This window comes from Narcine bancroftii, chromosome 6 (assembly GCF_036971445.1).
Source record: "Narcine bancroftii isolate sNarBan1 chromosome 6, sNarBan1.hap1, whole genome shotgun sequence".
NCBI classification, from domain to species: domain Eukaryota; kingdom Metazoa; phylum Chordata; class Chondrichthyes; order Torpediniformes; family Narcinidae; genus Narcine; species Narcine bancroftii.
In genome coordinates, this window is record NC_091474.1 from 184,558,383 (window position 1) to 184,579,715 (window position 21,333).

The following is a 21,333-nucleotide window of genomic DNA, read 5'->3' on the forward strand; positions in this document are numbered from 1 at the left end:
GCCTCACAGTTCGGCGGGCAGCAACCTCCTTTGAAGAAGACCGCAGAGCCCACCTCACTGACAAAAGACAAAGGAGGAAAAACCCAACACCCAACCCCAACCAACCAATTTTCCCCTGCAACCGTGTCTGCCTGTCCCGCATCGGACTTGTCAGCCACAGTCGAGCCTGCAGCTGACGTGGACTTTTACCCCCTCCATAAATCTTCGTCCGCGAACCCAAGCCAAAAGAGAAAGAGAATTGAGCACTTTATGTGATAATGATGTGCTGTTACAGACTGAAAGCTGGGATGTTGGAGAGGCATGAATAATTTTCTTTTGGCTTGCATGAACATGATGGACCAATGGCTTGCTACTGTGCCATATTAAATAATGAGGGCTCACAAGAAAGGTACTGCAATATTTGTGAATATTTTAATTATATGAATCCTTACTTGATGGTTTGCAACCTAGAGTCCCTGCCTTTAAGAGATGGTGAAGTCTTCTGGAAAAGTTCAAGAGTATTGGAAAATAGTAATTATAACACCACCAAAAGACAGGTGGGGGCGCTGGGTGAGAGATAGAAAGCTGAGAACATTAAGCCAGATAGTTTAATATCTGTCATTGGGAAAATGCTGTAATCTGTATTTACAGAGGTAGTAAAATGTTTTTAGATTCATAAAATAATCCAATAGAGCAAGGTTTTATGAAAAAGAGACAAAACCTGACAATTTTTCTAGAGCTCTTTGGGAATGCAATTACAGGATTGAGTACATTTGGATATCCATAAGGCATTTGATTAAAGTTCCACATAACAGGTTACAACAGTAGATGAAGATTCTGGTCAAAACTTGTACATTAATAGCAATTGAGTCAGGATGAGCAAATCCTCTTCATATTGGCAATCAGTAACTACTGGGAATGCACAGGGATTACTATAATACATCCAAATGATTTGGATGAAGTGACCATGTGTAGCATAGCTAAAGCTAAATTTGCTAATAATGCATATAAGTAGGCCAACAAATTGAGGACACAGCCTGCACATATATATAATTAGATTGTGTTTGGACAAGAGTGGCAAATAAAGCATAAAACATGTATTGGAAAACATTAGGTTGCCCACTTTGTCAGCAAGAATAAAAGAAACAAATTATTATTTAACTGCAATTCAAAAATTATTATTTGAAAACACAGAAATCCAAAAAGCATAATGTTTCCAGAAGTAGTAGCAGCTCTGTGGTGATATGATCACCAGCCTACTATAGGGGGCGATCTCTATACCTGCAGGAAGACCACCTAAGGGGCTGACTCCACCTGGCTGGCTGTCATTCAGCTGACCTGAATAGACCACCTAAGGGGCTGACTCCACCTGGCTGGCTGTCATTCAGCTGACCTGAATAGACTACCTAAGGGGCTGACTCCACCTGGCTGGCTGTCATTCAGCTGACCTGAATAGACCACCCAAGGGGCTGAATCCACCTGGCTGGCTGTCAATCAGCGACCTGAATATAAACCTGAGTCGGCCCCTCCTTAACCAGTCACACGGGGAGCCACCAAGGCTTGAATTGGTGTTCAGACTTTTACTGGAATAAAGCCTGTTGTACAGTCTTTTGAGTTTATGCTTGCTTGCTGCTACCTCAGTGCACTGACGATCAGGAGCCTGGAAATTGACCCCCAACACCTGGATGCCCAAGCATGCTTCGAGATCTGGAAGCACGAGATTGAGGTGATCATCCTAATACAGGCTGAGGTGATCAAGATCAAGCTGGGCCCACAAGCTTTCCAGGCCATCAAGGACTGCCTGGGCTATGAACATGCGATGGCAGTTCTGGAGAGCATGTACAAGCCCCTGACAAACATGGTCTACACCCAGTACCTGCTCAGCATCAGGTCCCAGGAGCCATGTGAGACAGCAGATGCCTCTCTGGAGGCCCTGCGTGAGCTAGCATGCCCATGCCTGACTGACATCGGGGTGACTGAAAGGGAAGTGGAGTGACTGATCCGGGACACCTGAACTTGAGGAGCACCCGACAAAAGCTGCTGGATGAAAACATTGCCTCATTTACCAAGACAATGGAGGTAGTCTGCTTCCTGGAGGCTGCAGCTTATCATGCAGAGGTCTTCGATGCCCGACACCCCCAACCTCCTGCCTGACAGATGCCTCAGGGCCCAACGTGGAGGAGACGATCACACTGGCTGGCGCAACTCGTCTCTAAGTACTGCGGGTCCTGGTGTGGATCAGACAGGCAAAGGCTGCCCAGCGAGGAACTCGCATTGCTCCTGATGTGGGAAGAAAGGGCACTTCGCTAAGGTGTGCCTTTCCAAGCCTGTCAGGAGCACTGTGGCCCTCTGAGACCAGCTGGGAGCCCTCCCGAACGCCGCCATGTGCGAGGACTGGATGACACCATTACTCACCCTGCCACTTCCCCCCCCCCCCCCGCCCCCCCGATGACATCACTTGCTGCCCAGCCACTGACCTGCACCACTGCAGTGTGCTCACCCTGGGTGTTGCCATCTTCCTCCGGATAACGTTCGCCCACACTGAAGATGTCACTTCTGCTCACTCAGATGACATCACCTCCAGCTTCAATGCCGGTCAGGTCGCCCGACCGCACTGATGCTATGTGTTTCCACCAGGTGCCACCGTCTTGGGCCAGCCGGGCCCCAACTGCCACAAAATACGCACCACATCAATGGGACGACACGGTCAACATGGGTGCATAACCGATGGCCCCTCCGATGCACCCCACACCCTGGAAAGAAGTCACTGGCCGCTACTCACCTCATCCATCGGGGAGCAGCGACACAGCACACAGCCCGGTGACCACTCCCAATCCACCTGCGGCCTCTCCACGCTATGGGTAACCTCTCCCGCCCTTTTCAACTACCTTGCGTCGGACTGCAAGCCCATACCTGCCAAGAGCAGGCGCTATTGCACGAATGACAAGGCCTTCATTAAGGCAGAAGTGAGGCGGCTACTGGCGGAAGGTATCACAGAGCCCAGCACCAGTCCCTGGAGAGCCCAAGTCCAAGTAGTAAAAGGGGGTAGCAAACCGAGCATGGTCATCGATTATATTCAGACCATAAACCAGTACACCCAACTGGAAGCCTACCCCCTACCCCGAATAGCTGACATGGTCAACGAGATAGTCCTCTATAAAGTCTTCTCGACAATTGACCTAAAGTTGGCCTACCACCAACTCCCTATCCACACCCGGGATAAACAATATATCACCTTCGAGGCAGATGGGCACCTCTACCAGTTCTGCTGGGTCCCATTTGGGGTCACTAATGGGATTTCTGTTTTTCAGCAAGAGATGGACTGCATGGTAGACTGGCACAACCTAAGAGCGACCTTCCTGTACTCAGACAAAGTCACCATCTGCGGCCACGACCAGCAGGATCACGATGATAACCTGGCAAGATTTCTCTGGGCAGCTGATGAGCTGAACCTCACTTACAACAAAGAGAAGTGCGTATTCAGCACACCTGCCTCGCCATCCCCAGGAAATCAGCAACTGGGGTCTCCCACCCAGCTTGGCTCACATCTCCGGGACCGGTGCTCCTCTGCAAACAGGTGCGGGCCCACAAGTCTGACACGTTGGTCGAGCAGGTGCTCCTCCTCCACGCCAACCAGAACTACGCCTATGTCAGGTACCTCAGAGGCCATGAGGACACTATCTTGACTAGGGATCTGCCATCAGCAGGGGCCCCACCCACCCAGCATCACGACTACCCAGCCCAACCTCTCCACCATGGGTACCCTTGGCCCACCCAGGATTCGGAGGCCAACCTCCTCCCTCTGGCCCTCCGGAGTATCCCACTCTTTTTTTTTGTTGAAAGTTTTATTTTAAAGTTTTACAAAGCATCTACATACAAAAAGTTTTAAACAACAAAAAAAAACACCCCAACCTCCCACCTAAATTATCCCATCCCACCCCCACCCCCACCATCTGGAGTTAAAAAAAAAATTAGTAGTGGGTATTTAATGGTTACTGCTTGGTGTGCCAACCCTTTACATATCATTTATTTAACATCCAAACCCATACATTCCAAATATAAACTCCACATTTTAACAAAAAAGGATAATTATTTCACAAATTGTAAGTTATCTTTTCCAAATACAAACACAATTGCAATTCATTATGCCATCTTTGTAAATTCAATTCCACATCATTTTTCCACATTACAGCCATATATTTTCTTGGTACAGCCAACCCTAATCAGAAAACCCCACTCCTAGCGGACCACACCCACCCGTCCACCCCTCCACAGACAGATATACTTCCCACAGCTACGCTGGTCCCAGCCAACCCTCAGGCATTCATGCCCTAACCGACCTTTGACCAGGAACCAAACCTGCAACGATCCCAGAGACTCTGCTGGCCGCCGGACCACCTGAATCTAAATACCTGGCACTGTTTTACACTCACTCTCCCCCCAGGAGAATTTTAAGAAGGGAGTGAATGTGGTGATATGACCACCAGCCTACTTCAGGGGGTGATCTCTATACCTGCAGGAAGATCACCTAAGGGGCTGACTCCACCTGCCTGGCTGTCAATCAGCTGACCTGAATAGATCACCTAAGGGACTGACTCCACCTGGCAGACTGTCAATCGGCCGACCTGAATATAAACCTAAGCTGGCCTCTTCTGAGCCAGACACACGGAGAGCCACCAAGGCTTGAACTGGTGTTCAGACTTTTACTGGAATAAAGCCTGTTGTAGTCTTTTGAGTTTGTGCTTGTTTGCTGCTACCTCAGCGCCCCACAAGCCCCAAATATTGGGAGCATATTGGAATTCAGCAGAGGAAGATCAAGAAGTTGATGAAGAAAGGCATTGAAAGGAAAAGATTAGTGGAAGTAATTGGGAATAAAGTAGTCAAAATTTTTAAATTTCGACATATAGGAAGGTAACATCAGCTGTTCTGTGGCACCCAATTAACCTACACCCCCTCCCCTCCCATTCAACCACCCCCGTCCCCCCAGTTAAGTTTCAAATGGTGGGAGAAAACTGGAGCCTCTGGGGAAAACCCACACAGACACAGGGAGAATGTACAAACTCCTTGCAGCCAGTGCTGGATTCAAATCCCAGTCCCAATCGCTAGCGCTACCTAGGTGTTGCACTAACTGTTGTGCCAACTGTACAGCCTCACTATGTTTAACTATGTTAAGCAATTAGTTTGTCTCTTGTCACAGAAAAATTTGCAGGTCTCGCAGAGTCCAAAGACAGTAAAGATATATAAATGACATTTCGGGCCTGAGCCCTTCGTCAAGGTGTTTTGGTTGCAGATTATACCAACTGCAAAAAAATGCATCATGGTAATGTATCCAAGATATTCCCCAGCATCACCCAAGCTTGTGACCTCTACCATTAAGGAAAAAGACAGCAAGTACATAGAAACACCACCATTTGCAAACTCTTCTCCAAAATATGTTATCATGATCTGGAAAAATGCAGCTTGCTCATCATTGCTTGATCTAAATCCTGCCCCCCAACCATCTGTAGTACCATCAACAAAATGACTGCAACAGTTCAAGAAAACAACAAAAACATGCACATATTAGGGAATCAAGGGTTTCGTGAGGATAAGGAACTAAGTTCTATGATTTGGTACAGAGAAGTTGGTGAACTTTAAAGCTGATGTTGCAAGGACTTAATAATTACAAATTTAGGGATAATGGATGCTCTGGTTATCTTCTTCCAATGTTTTGGAGAATTTCGAATTGTTCCTTTGGATTACAATGTGGAGTGGAGTAATGCTGAACCCATAGTGAGGAACATAATAATAGAATACCTTGAAAATAATAATCATATTGAACTGTATTACTGAGCAATTTATTTCTAGTCCTATTCTAACAGGTATTGGTCGCATAAAACTAGTAATGCAACTGTCAATGGATGCTTTCTAATCAATAACAAGCATCACTTTCAATGTTGCAACTGATTTTTCTTGAACTGGAGACATTGCTTTTAATTTGTATGTATTTCATGTTACTGTAAAGGTAAAGCATTTTATCTGCATTTTGGAATTGGAAATAGTTTTTTTTCGTGTTTGAGGAAGTGTTTGGATTGCTTTGTAATTAAGATTTTCCTTCAGGAATCGTTTGTCATTTTCCATTCTCTTTCCAAATACATTTTTAGGAAAAAGCTGAATTATCTTAAAGTTTCTTCACTCTCTTTCCACTAAAATGAACGTTATCACTGAAACTGTGTCTTGTCTGCCATACATAGGTTCATTGGACAAATCTTAACTGCCAGATGTTGGAGCAGAGCTAGGAAATTGTCTGCGATGACCTCGGGAATTTCAGAGCCTTCATGTTTGTGGGTACTCGCACAACAGTCCTGAGTCTGCTGACAGTTCCGTGAGAAAATTCTGTCAGTTACGTCCGTGACTGGTGGCATTTTTCAGGACAGTATACCATCCTGCATTTATTTTCATTCTTACCATGATCAATTAAAGTGAGTTCATCAAACTTTATTTGATTACACTGCTTCGCACAAGATGTCATGAAGCAATTTTTATTGTGTGTAATTCGTTTTAAAAAAAAAAACCGACAGTAAATCAGAGCTTCTGCATAACATGCACTTGATTAAAGTTATTGATCATGTTTTTTGGCAAACAATAGTAAGTACTTAATCTCCCCTTGGCACCTACCTGTGTGACTGCAGGAGATGGTCCACCTGAACCCACACCTTCTCCCTCCCCACCATTTGGGGCACCAAATAGCTCTTCCAAGTGAAGCAACACGTCACTTGTGAATCTGTAAGGGTTATCTACTGCATCCGGTGCTCCCTTTGTGGTCTCTACATCAGAGAAACTGAGCACAGATTGGGAGATTGCTTCATTGAGTACCTTGACTCTGTCCATTGCAATAGTGTGGATCTCCCAGTGGTTATGCATTCCCTTCCTGACATGTCTGTCCATGGTTTCATGCACTGCTAGACTGAGAACATCTGCATACTGGAGGAACAACACGTCATCTTCCATCTGGGCACCCTCCAACCAGATGGCATTAACGTCAACTCCGGTTTCCATTAAACCACCTCCCCACCCCCCCATCTCTGGACCTCAGTCTCCTTTCTCTCTTTTTTTTCTTTCTTTCTCTCTCTCTCTCTTCCTTCCCTCATCTCATTACAGAGCCAGAAACAATTTTCTCCTTTTCCATTTACCATATCCAGTTAACATTTTTTGTTTGTTAGTCTGGACCCCTCCCATTCTTCCACCTTTCTCTCTGTCTTTACTGAGACACCTGCCTGCTTTTTGCTATACCTTGAAGAAAGGGTCAGGTCTGAAACGTCAGTCATATATATCTTTACCTCCTATGGACTCTGTGTGAATGGCTGTGTTCTCCAACATTTCTGTGTGTTTTTGCTTACTGGGTAATCTCTTTGTCAAATGAGTCTCAAGATAATGTAATTGCAGGCATTTTCCAAGTGGATGACAAGGAACCTGAAATCTAATGCAACAGCTACATAGAACGGAAGAAGATTTTAAAAAAATCAACATTTAAATATCCTGCCATGGAGACTAAAGAATTGAGAAAAGAGAGAAGGCCAGGTTATTTTGCCAGGTAAATTATTTCATATTATTGGAAATGACTTAAAATGTTATGAATAGATACCTACAGAACAAACAAGCTTGCATCTCGCTCTTTAGAATAGCTTGGATGTGCTTGTTGATTATTATCTAGAGTCTAGAACCGGTATAGGATTATACAAAAGCTGCTATTTTATGCAATGTACTGTTTATAGCAAGAAAATGGGTTTTTTTTAGGGTGCAGTGACAAATGTCTTCTGTTGTTTTGTGAAGGAAAATGTTCTGCTTTGTATTTTCTAATATTTTGGACAGAAGATAGTTTTCCTTTTTTGCAATTATATATATATATATATAAAAAAAGTAAATTAAATGTTCCTTGTGTTACTAAATATGTCTTAAGCACAGATTTAAAGCCTGTTCACATGGTCAGTATTCCTTCTGCTTTGATTTTCTCCCTGCTAATGTATAACACTTTTTAGGTCCAGTTGTTTTTTTTGATATTTTCTGATTCTACACACTAAGTTGTAGACAGGTCCACATGTACATTTGGTGTGAAGTTTTATCCATGAAATTTTCAACATTGATGTCAACGCAGTATATATTTTAAGAATTAAATATATAGAGAACTTGGACCAACAATCAAATGTGAAATAATCTTTGAGAAAATGAATGTTGAGAGGAGTCACGTGATGGAGTAGTGGCCGGTCGGAGAATACCAGCCTTCTCCAGAAAAGAAGAAATAAAGTGAAGAAAACACAAAGTTCAAGAAACACAAAACACAACAAATAAAAGAAAAAGTTGTGGAGAAAAGAAAGAAAATGGCACCCAAGAAGGAAAAAGTAAAAACAACGGGGGAAAAAAAGAAGAAAAGATGCCGGAAGAGAAAGGAGAAGGCCTTACCTGCATGAAGAAACAGGGAGCCGTCGTGGAGAAAAGAGCCCGCTCCCCAAGGTTGGTGACGACCCCGCAGAGTCGCGACCTCCCGACCGCTGGACTGCAAAAATGGCTCTCTGAACCAAACAGAAGTACGCAATGCGCACACTAAGGAAAAAGAAAACACCGATGGGCCAGCTGAAGAGCGAACCAACATAGTGCGACCAGCTGAGGGATGCCCAACATCAGGGCTCTCAGCTGGAAGAAGAGAAAAGTGACAGGAAAGGGAGTGATAGGAAAGAACAGCAACAGGAGGCCCAACAGATAACTAACCCAGAAGAAGAGGACCAACAGCAAGAAGCCATGCAAAAAGACGCCCAGCTATATTAATAAATAAAAATGTACCAATCATAATAGAGGAGGAAATAATAGATCTAGCAGGGAGGTATGTAATGATAGTGTCAGATATATTCAGAATTCTGGAATTTGATCAACATATATGCACCTAATGAAGAGGATCAAAAGTTTATGCAGGATATATTTTTGAAGATTGTAGATACACTGGAATATATTGATAGGAGGGGATTTTAACCTTAATTTGGACCCAAAGTTGGATAAAACTGGACAAAAGACTTGCAAAAAGAATAAAGAGAAAATAAATGTTTATTATTTTTATGTTCTATAAATGCTACTTGGCTGACTGATTTTAAATACAGTGCACAAAGTATGAGGATAACTTGTATCAAGCATGAGAAGTTAACAGAGGTGGTGGTGGTGGCAAGTCACAGGACATAAATTTTTAATATGGATGAATTAAGAACATGAGAAAAAGGCATCCATAAAAATGTGTATGCTGCTGACCAATTTGTAATAGTCAGAGGGTGAGTTGATATTTTGTAATACAGGAATAGCTTCTCCATTGTTCAGTGGGGTAGAGGGAGAAGAATGGAAGGGGTTTTTGGTTTTTTTTGAGTCAGGCAGAAGAAGAATATTTCTGTTCTGGGGATGAAAAGAAATACTTAATGCACACATTTAGGTGATCATTGTATCATGGAGTATCAGAAGAGTAAAGACCTGGATAAATAAAATTCAAATGCCACCAAAACAGCTGTGGAATTTAAATTCTATTAATAATATAGACTTTAGGGTGATTTTAAAATACTAATTAGTCTTAATCATGATCAGATTGTTATGGGGGTTGAGGGGGGGAACCCTCTGGTTTTCTTTAATGTCTTCAGGAAGCAATCTGCTAGTCTTACCTTTACCTGCATATGATCTCAGGCTTACCTCATGTGAATGATTCCTAAATGCTATCTGAAGTGATGAGGAAGCCCCTTGGATGCACGAGCACTACTATGTTTAAACAGAGGCCAAAGTGGTTCAAGTCGATGGCTCACTGCCACCTCAATGCTGACATTTCTAATTTTTTTTTAAATTTTTCACACTATGAACCATATCAATCAAAATACACACAAACATTTCCCTCTTGAATATACACAGTCATTTTCTCCCCTTTTTCACCCCTCTCTTCCCTCCCTCCTTCCCACCCCCCTTCCTACCCACTAAACGTTCAACATATGCATTACAATAAACCCATTAAACAATGTCATCACACAATGGAAATAAATAAGAAAATTGTATCATCTACTTTTACACACTGGGTCAGTTCATTTCGTTGTCTTCTCATTCTATCATTTTAGGGGGTGGAGGTCTGCGGTAGGCCCTCTCGTGTTCCATGTACGGTTCCCAAATTTGTTCGAATAATGTGACTTTATTTTTTAAAATTATGTTATTTTTTCCAATGGAATACATTTCTTCATTTCTATGTACCATTGCTGTACTCTCAGGCTCTCTTCTGATTTCCAGGTTGACATTATACATTTTTTTGCTACAGCTAAGCCTATCATAATAAATCTTTTTTGTGCTTCATCCAGTTTGAGGCCTAATTCTTTACTTCTTATATTACTTAGAAGAAAGATCTCTGGATTTTTTGGTATGTTGCTTTTTGTGATTTTATTTAATACCTGATTTAGATCTTCCCAAAACTTTTCCACTTTCTCACATGCCCAAATTGCATGTACTGTTGTTCTCGTTTCCTTCTTACAGCGAAAACATCTATCTGATACTGTTGGGTCCCATTTATTTTGGGGGATGATAACCAATTATATTGTATCATGCGTAACCTCATGTATATTGTATTTCTCATAGTTCCGGAGCACAGCTTTTCCCATATTTCATTTTTTATCTTTGCGTTTAGATCTTGTTCCCACTTTAGGGTTTACAGCTTATTTCATCATTCTCTTTCTCTTGCAGCTTGATGTATATGTTTGTTATAAATCTTTTGATTATCATTGTCTGTAATCACATATTCAAAGCTGCTTCCTTCTGGTAACCTCAGCCTTCTTCCCAATTTGTCCTTTAAGTAGGCTTTCAGTTGGTGGTATGCAAACATTGTACCGTGAGTTATTCCATATTTGTACTTCATTTGTTCAAAAGATAATAAATTATTTCCCAAAAAACAATTTTCTATTCTTTTGATCCCTTTTCTCTCCCATTCTCTTTTTTTTTGCTTTCTTTTTTTTAAATTTTTTATTTTTCACACCATAAATCACATTAGCCATGATATACACTATTTCTTTTTCACACATATACAGTGACTTTTTCTCCCCCCCCCCACTCCTCCCAAGCCACGCCCCCACCCCCCCTCTCATCCATTTTAGGTATACAATCTAGGTTGCATTAAGCCAGTCAGACAATGTTGTCATTCAACAAAAATACACCAGAAATTCTACTAAGTCCATTCTTTTCTTTCCTTCTCCTTCCATCAACTTAGGTAATGTTTGTCCCCGGTAGGTTTTCGCTATTGTATTTAATGTAAGGCTCCTATACTTGTTCGAATATTTCAATATTATTTCTTAACCTATATGTTATTTTTTCTAATGGAATACATTTATTCATTTAAGTTTAGTAGTTTCTTCCTTTTAATTTGGTTATGTATTCCATTAATATTTAAAGTCATATAGTTCAGCATAGCCCTTTTATATTTTGTTTATCTTCTCTTTCCGTTTTTCCATCATTACCTTTCCTCCTTTTCCATTTCTGTTTTCTTATTTTCAACTCTTTATAAGACAACATTCCTACAACATCCAACATTTTCCTTATTCTCCTATTTCTATCTTATTTATCCCCAATCTCCCCTTCCCCTCCTGAGTTGTCCTTTATCCCTTGTCGGACAACCACATCTCCCCTCTCCATTTGGATTTGCGAATCCACTCGCAAGCGTCAACTGATTTTGCAGTGACCGGTATTTCCCCCCACCCCGCCCCCCCAGAAAAGATTTCACTTTTCATATGTCACAAAGGTCACTCTTTTAATTCCCTCCTTATTCTCTCTATTCCATTACCTTCCCTTATTAATTCTTGTCTATACTATCTATATTTTCCTCTAAGTACAGATACATTCACGTATGCACATTGTCTCTATTCACTCTTATACCTCTTTACCCGCATACATATCAATCGTGATCATTTTTACTCTCATTACCCGTCTTCATCCCTCGGTCTATTTTTGTCTTTACCCACATACATATCCATCGTGATCATTTTAACTCTCATTACCCGTCTTCCTCCCTCAGTCTATTTTTGTAATTGTTCTGCAAATTTTCGTGCTTCTTCTGGATCCGAGAATAGTCTGTTTTGTTGTCCTGGAATGAATATTTTCAATACCGCTAGATGCTTTAGTATAAATTTATACCCTTTCTTCCATAAAATCGCCTTTGCTGTATTGAACTCTTTTCTCTTCTTTAGGAGTTCAAAACTTATATCTGGATAAATGAAGATTTTTTGCCCTTTATACTCCAGTGGTTTGTTGCCCTCTCTTACTTTTTCCATTGTCTTCTCCAGTACCTTTTCTCTTGTAGTATATCTTAGGAATTTTACTACAATAGATCTTGGTTTTTGTTGTGGTTGTGGTTTAGAGGCCAATACTCTATGTGCCCTTTCTATTTCCATTTCTTGCTGTAGTTCTGGACATCCTAGGGTCTTAGGGATCCACTCTTTTATAAACTCCCTCATATTCTTGCCTTCTTCATCTTCCTTAAGGCCCACTATCTTTATGTTATTTCTTCTGTTATGGTTTTCCATTGTATCTATTTTTTGAGCTAGTAGTTCTTGTGTCTCTTTAGTTTTTTTTTATTAGATTCCTCCAATTTCTTTTTTAAGTCTTCTACCTCCATTTCTGCTGCTACTGCCCGCTCTTCCATCTTGTCCATTTTCTTTCCCATTTCTGTTAAGGTCATCTCTATTTTATTTATTTTCTCTTCTGTGTTGTTTATTCTTTTTCTTAAATCCTTAAATTCCTGTGTTTGCCATTCTTTAAATGACTCCATGTATCCTTTAATAAGAGAAAGTATATCCTTTATCTTGCCTTTCTTTTCTTCTTCTATTTCACTGTACTCTTCCTCTTCCTCTTCTTCTTCCTCTGGGTTGGCCATCTGTTGTTTCTTTGGTGCCCTTTCCTCCTCTTCTTTCTTGTTTCTATTGTCTTCTGTGGTCTCTTCTTGCTGCAGGTGTTCTGCAGCTGTCGTAGCTGGCTGTGGAGATCGACTCCCCAGCTGGTCCCCCCTCCCGTCGGTGTGTTTTTTTCATTCGCATCGCGCATGCGCGGTTGCGCACTTTTACTCGGCTCTGCGAGCCATTTTTGTAGTCCATTATTTACCGACCTGAGGGAGCGGGTTTCTCTCTCCGCAGCGGGCCTCTTCGGATAGGTAAGGCCTTCACCTTTTTCCTCCTTTGTCTTCTCTTCCTCTCTTCTTACCGTTGCTTTCGATTTTTCTTTTTTTGTCGCCATCTTCTTTCCACCTTTATACTCACTTTTCTGTAACTTTTATTTCTGTGCCTTTGTGTTTTCCTTTGTTTTTCCCGACTTTTCTGGAGAGGGCTGGAGTTCACCGTCCGGCCACTACTCCATCACGTGACTCCTCCCGCTCAGATGCTTTCAACGCTGCCACCTGAACTGCAATTTAAAGGGACGTTTCTGCTTCTTCAGGCGCATTCTTAGTGGAGAATGCACCTGAAAAACTCCCATTCTCTAAAGGAAAGGTTATCTATTGTGAAAGGGATTAGTTGATTTTGCGTCAATAATAATTTTGGTAGTTGGTGATTTGTTTTTTTCCTTTCTACTTGAATCTTCTTCCAAATGTCGAGCAGATGGTGCAGTACTGGTGAACTTCTATGTTGCACCAGTTTTTTATCCCACTTATAAAGTGTTTGTTTTGGTACCTTCTCCCCTATTTTATCTAGCTCTAACCTGGTCCAATCTGGTTTTTCCCTTGTTTGATTAAAAATCTGATAGATATCTTAATTGTGCTGTTCTATAATGATACTTAAAGTTTGGTAGCTGTAAGCCCCCTTGTTTGTACCATTCTGTGGTATCCTTGTTTTCCCCCCCTTTCCATAAGAATTTCCTTATTATTTTCTTTAGCTCATTGAAGAATTTCTCTGTTAAGGGAATTGATAACGATTGAAATAGGTATTGTATCCTTGGGAAGATATTCATTTTAATGCAATTTACCCTTCCCATCAGTGTTAGTGGTAAATCTTTCCAATGTTCTAAGTCATCTTGTAATTTCTTCATTAATGGTTGATAATTTAATTTGTATAGATGGCCTAGATTATTATCTAGTCTAATACCTAGGTATTGGATTGCTTGTGTTTGCCATTTAAATGGTGATTCTTTCTTAAACTTTGTGAAATCTGCATTATTCATTGGCATCGCTTCACTTTTATTTGCGTTGATCTTGTACCCCGATATTTCTTCAATTTCTTATGTAATTCCTTTATTGATAATTCTGGTTCTGTTAAGTATACTATGATGTCATCTGCAAAGAGACTGATTTTCTATTCCTTCTCTTTTATTTTTCTCCTTTTTATTTTATTTTCTGTTCTTGTCAGTTCTGCCAAGGGTCCTATAGCTAAAGCCAACAGTGAGGGAGATGGTGGACATCCCTGCCTAGTTGAGCTGCTTAATTTAAATTGGTTCAATTATATATCCATTTACTGTCACCTTTGCCAATGGTCCCTTATATAATGCTTTAATCCAATTAATATATTTCTCTGGTAGGTTGTACCTCTGTAGTACTTTGAATAAATAATTCCTTTCTACCCTGTCAAAGGCTTTCTCAATACTGGTATTTCTGATGACATCCAGATGCTAATGCTGAATGTACAAAAAAAGTACATTTTTAAAAGTTATTATAGAGAATGGGGTAGCATAAAATGAACATTTTCATCTGGATGAGGGCTAGTTTCAATGAGTTGAACCAATGTGGCACAACTCATTTGGAATTGAAGATTGGGAGGCAAAACAATAATAAAAACACAGTTAATATGGGTTCATTTTGGAGTGTAACACAAAAGGAAACTAATCAAGTCCAAAGTTTGAGTTCCCAAGATGACGAAATCTAGTAATATTAAAGTGGAACAGTGATTGTGGGCAGCACAGTTAAGGGGACATGTACTCTGTGGCCTTGTGCGAGTTGTCTGTCTTTTGCTAAAGATCATTAGCATTGTATAAGGGTAGCATTAGTAAGAATGACATGGTAGAAAGAGGGAGATGCTGCTGAAAAATTGAGACCAAAAAACCAGACGAGGCCAAATTAAAAGCAGAACCATACAGATAACAATGCCTGGATTATGGACATTTGTTCAATAACATCTAGGCTCAAAGATTGGTTTGAAGGAAATGGTTTTCATTTCCTGGGGGGGGGAAAAGGGGAAACTGTTTTGTTTGGACAGGCCTTGCTGGAATTAAACAAGCATCTCTCAAATTTGGCTACAGATAGGCTTGTTGGGAGGAAGAGAGGGACAACTGTGGTAGATGGATTCATAGTAGGGGAATTTTAGGAAAACACTTATTCAGAGATTCAGGTTGCGTCCAGATTTATTGTCCGAGTACGTACACGACATCAATACAACCCTGAAATTCTTTTCCCTGCGGGTGCGGCAGAATTACCACTAACTGGTAGTGCAAAAACAAACTGCACACAGTGCATACATATGAACAGGCAATGAATGTAAACAAACTGCAATACAGAGAGAATTAAAAAAGGAAATAAAGTGCACAAGTAAGAGTCCTTAAATGAGGACCTTCATCTCTGATTGAGTTTGTCATTGAGGAATTTTGGAGGGGTAGAGAAATGGATAATTAAAACACTTATCTTTGAGTCTCAAAAATATTGATTCAGGGAATGAATTTGGTAGAGGATGGAATTGTGGCTCATGGAATTAGGTGATAGATGACAGTCACTTAAGTTGGAGGTTATGATCAGATTTGTCAACATACACAGAACGTGATTTTTTTTAAATGCTAAACTCCAAATTGCAAAAACATTTAGCAACTCTGCATCTTTAAGGGTGGCATAGCGGTTAGCACAATGTTCTACAGCGTCAGTGATCGGGACCAGGGTTTGAATCCCACACTGTCTGTAAGGAGTTTGTACGTTCTCCCCGTGTTTGTGTGGGTTTTCCCCAGGGCTCTGGTTTCCTCCCACCATTCTAAACATACCGGGGCTGTAGGTTAATTGGGTGTAAATTGGGCGACACACACTCGTGCATCAAAATGGGTTATTACCATGCTGTATGTCAAAATTTAATTTAAAGTAAAGGGGCAACGTACCCAACTCGTAGATCTTTTTCAGGAAAGAGAGTAAATTGAATTGGTTTTAAAAAGGAGTTATTACTTAACTCTCATTAGCTGAGTGCTAACAATAGTGTGCTTTTCATTGGAATGGATGAGAGAAAAAACAGCCTGCTCAGCAAGTTGTCTGGATGTATTTGCAAGCTAGTTAGTTTTTTTGTTTGTTTTCCAGAGTTTCATTAGCAAAAATACTCCCCCCCCCCCTTCCCCCCCCACCCCTCTCAAGCAAAAGAACATGTTGCTGGAGAAATTCAGTGGATCAAGCAGTGAAGGGAAACAGAGTCAGATCAAAATCTTTAAGGTCTTACGGAAGAATCTCAAGTTGAAAAGTCAGCTTTCTTGTTTTTCTCCACATAAGCTGTATGACCTGCTGAGTTCTTCTAGCAATTAACTTCTTGCCACACTCCAGATTCTGCCATCTTTAGTTTTCCTTCAGCTCGAATGCATTACTGTAGCAACAGTCTGCTAGGTAGTGCTTACTGGAGTGCCAGAATCAGTTTGTAGTCAAATCAGAACACGCATCTGAGTTAGGTAGTTTAATTCCCAAAGAACTTGAGGGGCTTGTATTAATGGAGATTATAGATAGCAATATAGTATACCTACTTGGCTGTTTTAGATTCTAATTTTCAGATGCTGAGTGGGTAAAATCAATCATTAGGCAAAGCTTTCAATTTTTTTTCTTCTGGAGTTTATCTTCCTTTCAATTCTTGTATCGGTGAAGCATAATTTAAACAGAAGAAAATCACTTGGTCCTTCAAGCCTTTTCTGTTGATTATACAACATTCTTGCATTCTCTTCATATCCCTCAAATGTTTTTTTGCCCACGGATATGTCTTTTTTTTTTAAAAAGTGTCACTGCATGGCCTCTACATACTTCCTGTGGTAGAGAATTCCACAGCTTCTTCACCTGCTGTTTGAAGCAGTTTCTTCTTACCCAGTTTTAAATCTGGTCACCTGAGACATTCACTTCTCATTATAGACCCCCAAGTCAGGGCAAATGTCTTCCCCACATCCAGTTTGTCTAGGCCTGTCAATTAGATCCCCTCTCATTCTAATGTTTTATTAAATATAAATTGAGTCAACTTAATTTGTTGTTAGGTGCTAGACCTGCCATCCTTGGAATCAGTCTGGTGAACCTCTGCTGTAATCCCTCTATGGCAAGTGTGATCTTCCTTACATAATGATGCCAAAACTGCAGAGAGTATCTCAAGACTGATATGAACAATGCTTTGTGTAATTGTAGCAGGATATTCTTACTGCTGCTATATAGATCGTCATGAATTTGCTGTGTTAACTGCTTGCTGCACGCTTGAAATTTTCAAATATAGTTTCTGATACAATGTTTTTTTTACAGCAAAAGTAAAGCTGTGACAAATTTTATTTTAAATTTCTATCTTGTCTTTTATGCATGTGATTGCCTTGTAAGCATTTAAAATGACCGAACATTTTTTTAACCCTGTTTTTGTGCTTTTATTAAAACAGTGATCCAATGAATGCACAGGTGGTATTGATGTGAATTATGATGTTTCATCTTTCCAGATATTAGGCAGTCCTTGGGGGGGGGGGGGGAGAATTGTTGAGGTACTTTCCCCACAATATCATTTCAGCACCTGAGAGTGAATCTCGAGTGTAGGTAGTAACTTAATTTGGAAAAAAATCAATATTGAATTTTGATTATACCTCTTTTGCTGGTTGTCATTAGCACACCAAGCATTTATTACCTGTTCCTTTCTGCCCCAGGGATTATGGTGCTGAGTTGTTTTCTTGAACTGTTGCAGTCATTTTGTTGATGGTACTACAGATGGTTGGGGGGAAGGATTTAGATCAAGCAATGATGAGCAAGCTGTGTTTTTCCAGATCATGATAACATATTTTGGAGAAGAGATTGCAAATGGTGGTGTTTCTATGTACTTGCTGTCTTTTTCCTTAATGGTAGAGGTCACAAGCTTGGGTGATGCTGGGGAATATCTTGGATACATTACCATGATGCATTTTTTTGCAGTTGGTATAATCTGCAACCAAAGGGCTCAGGCCCGAAATGTAATTTATATATCTTTACTATCTTTGGAACTTTGCGAGACCTGCTAAGTTCCTCCAGTGTGTCTGTGTTTTTGAGAATCACAGTGTTTGTGTTACACCCCATACTCTGCAGCCACGTTACAATGATTATGAAGGAAATGAATGTTAGGAGTGGTTGATGGGATACTGCATAAGGAGACTACTTTGTCCAAGATGCAATTGAGCTTTGAGAAGTAGTTGCAGCAGCACTTATCCAGGCAAAAGGATAGTATTCCACTTGGCAGTCTGGATGAAATAGTCTGACCTGCAAAATGGGCAATTTCATCCCCCTGCCCTCCACATCATGATCTTTTGCTCCAGGTTCCACCATCTGCATTCTTGTGTTTCCAGTATTCCATTACACTACATACCTTTAAAAAGGGTTGTGTGTATCTTTGAATATGTATGGGTAATTTTTTGGAAAGAGGATGGGAAAATTATGCCAAGGTTTGTGAAAAAAATTTCAACCTATCTTGCTCCTGAGCTTTTTTTTTAAAACTAAATATCCTTTTTTATTTTGTTTTGCCATGGTTTAGGTATTCAACTTTGAGGTTCCTTTGGCCATGTTACCCTGATTTTTTTTTTCAAGAAATGTATAACTGAATTAACAAGTTGTAAATATTATTCCAGTCTGCTCATTTAAAAACACCAGCAAATTGTGTCTTAGTTAGGCCTACTTCCTGTTTTATTTACACACTTCAGTGTGTGCAATATGGCATAGTACTTTTTGTTTTAAACTATACTTTTCTATATTTCCCACTTCTGTCTGAAGGCATTGTCCGTTAAACTAGGTCATGGGTTCATGGATTCTAATAGCTCTTTGGTTTTTTTCCCAAGTTTTTGTTTATACACTTGAATATGAAAGATCACTAATACTGGGAGCATCATAACAAAAATTTTGGTCCCCATTTGTATGTTTTTAGAAGCAATTACAATATCCATTAATATCCAAGAATAGGAACATAGTATGTAGAACACTATAATGTAGTACAGGACTTTTGGCCCTTGATGTTATGACAGCCCATATATTCCATAAAAAGAAAACAACCCTCCCTTACCCCATAGCTCTTTATTTTCCTTCCATCCATGTGCCTGTCTAGGAATCTCTTAAATGGCCCTACTGTTTCAACCTCCACCTCCATCCATGGCAGGGCATTTCAGGCACCCACAACTCTTTGCATGAGTTATTCCCTGATGTATCCCCTAAACTTTTCTCCCTTCACTTAGTTTACCTTGTGCAAAGTGAAGGGAGGGAAATTTAGGGGAGACCTGTCCTCTGGTGTTTCCTATTCCTTCCTTGGGAAACAGGTGCTGGCTGTCCATTCTATCTATGCCTCTCATAATCTTGTAGACTTATTAAATTCCCTTTTTTTTTAAAATATTTTATGATTTTCCAAACTTAAACAGTTATCAGTATTATCAGTGTCAATGTTAACAGTATCAGCATTGACAACAATTTACAATTACCCATTTTATACCATTTTCTGCAGGGTTCAAGCTCTTTTCATCACCCTCTCTTTCTCCTTAACCCCACACAACTAACCACAGTTTCACACAACATTCAAGACACTCACAACAGGTATAAGACATGTATCAGGATTTTATGGGTTTGTCACGACACGGTGGCCAGTGCTCAGGCTGTTTTCTTCTCTTGACCTTTACTGGATGGAATGAGATGGAACCCCCCTATTCCCCCCACCGATTGAGGGATTTAAGGTAGGGCGGCAAGGCACGATGGTTCACACTGTAACCTTTCTCCTATGGAATTTAAGTATGGTTGCCAAATTTTCAAAAGTGTTGTACTTTATTCATAAGTTATAAATAATTTTCTCTCTGGGAACACAGCTTTGCGTTTCTGTGAGTAATGGTCAAGCAGGAGTCGGATTTCCAGGTAACCGCTATGCACTTCCTGGCCACTGCTAAAGGGATCATTACGAATTGAATTTGAAATTTGAACCGTTTCATCTCAAGTCGTATATCCATTATGTTTCCCAACAGGAACAGCTGTGGATAGGAATAGGAATTTTTTACCTATGATTTTTGTTTTCTAAGACTTGGCCTAGTTCCACCCAGAAGGGTCTCACCTTGGTATATGTCCAAGTTGCGTACTGAAAGGTTGCTGTCTCAATGCCACAACTAAAGCAGTGGTCTAACAATTCTGGTTTAGATCTGTTCAAATTTTGCGGCATCAGGTACAGCTGGTGCAGAAAGTTGTTTTGCACCAGCCTGTACCGCATATTAATGATCGCAGTTGATCAGCAGTGCTCATCAATTGATATTCCTAGGTCCACTCCCTCCTCTGCCTTAATTTATGAAGGCCTATTTTAGGTCCTCCTGCTTGGAGCAAGAAATATATTGCCGTCATGAACTTCTGTGTGTTTTCCTCCTTCGAATCAGAGTCTCTATGACACTGCCCCACTGGTAGGGTTGTAGTTGGACCTAATCTGTTCTGCAAGAAAGATCTTATCTAAAGGTTGCAGTTGGAGCATCTTATTTGATAAATCATACTTATGCCTGAGTTATTCAAATGATATTAGTTTCCCCCGCTCATAGCAGACCTCTATGCATCTGATGCCATTACGACACCAGGTGTCTAGGATGTTGTTAAGTACTGTCGATGGTATTAATCTATTTGGAGTTGGGGGTGTTTTTGGGGACAGTCCCCCCTTTGGTTCCCAGATATTGGTTAACTTTATTCCAAATGAAGATCATTTGTTTTACTATAGGGCTGCCTGTTTTCCCAGATAACAATTTAGCATTTCATTTATAAATGAAGTCCCCTGCTGCCTTCTCACCTATCCCCTGCAGGTCAATTTGCAGCCAGGGTGGCACATCTCCCACTTTGAAGAGTGAGTTGATATATCTCGACTGGGCTGCCCAATAGTATTACTTGAAGTCTGCCATTCGTAATCCACTCAGACTGTAATCCCAGGTCAATTTTTCCATAGAGACCCTGGCTACCTTTACATTCCATAAAAATGTTCTTATTCGTGAGAATAAATTTTGGAAGAATCCCCGGGGTAATGCCATGGGCAGTGTCAAAAAGGTACTGAAGTCTCAGCAACATATTCATTTTAGCACAGTTGATCCTGCTCACGAAGGTTATGGGCAGGGGCATCCATCTATTTAAGTCCTCCTAAATTCTCCCAAGCAAGAGGGTATAATTTAGTTTGTATAAATTATTCAAGT

At 40.7% G+C, this 21,333-nt stretch overlaps 1 protein-coding gene across 4 annotated transcripts in view; it reads left to right on the top strand.

Moving 5' to 3' along the window:
- LOC138736839 (nuclear receptor coactivator 7-like) overlaps positions 1-21,333 on the top strand; it is a 156,947-nt gene that overhangs the window by 2,119 nt on the left and 133,495 nt on the right. For 2 of the 4 annotated variants that reach the window (XM_069886931.1, XM_069886937.1), the window contains exons 2-3: positions 6,213-6,440; positions 7,405-7,552. In XM_069886931.1, coding sequence (XP_069743032.1) covers positions 7,503-7,552 — 50 coding nt within the window. In that variant the 5' untranslated portion in view covers positions 6,213-6,440; positions 7,405-7,502. Of the gene's footprint in view, positions 1-2,616; positions 2,841-3,290; positions 3,557-6,212; positions 6,441-7,404; positions 7,553-21,333 lie in introns of all 4 variants that reach the window. The other 2 variants (XM_069886932.1, XM_069886933.1) reach the window with 2 other exon arrangements.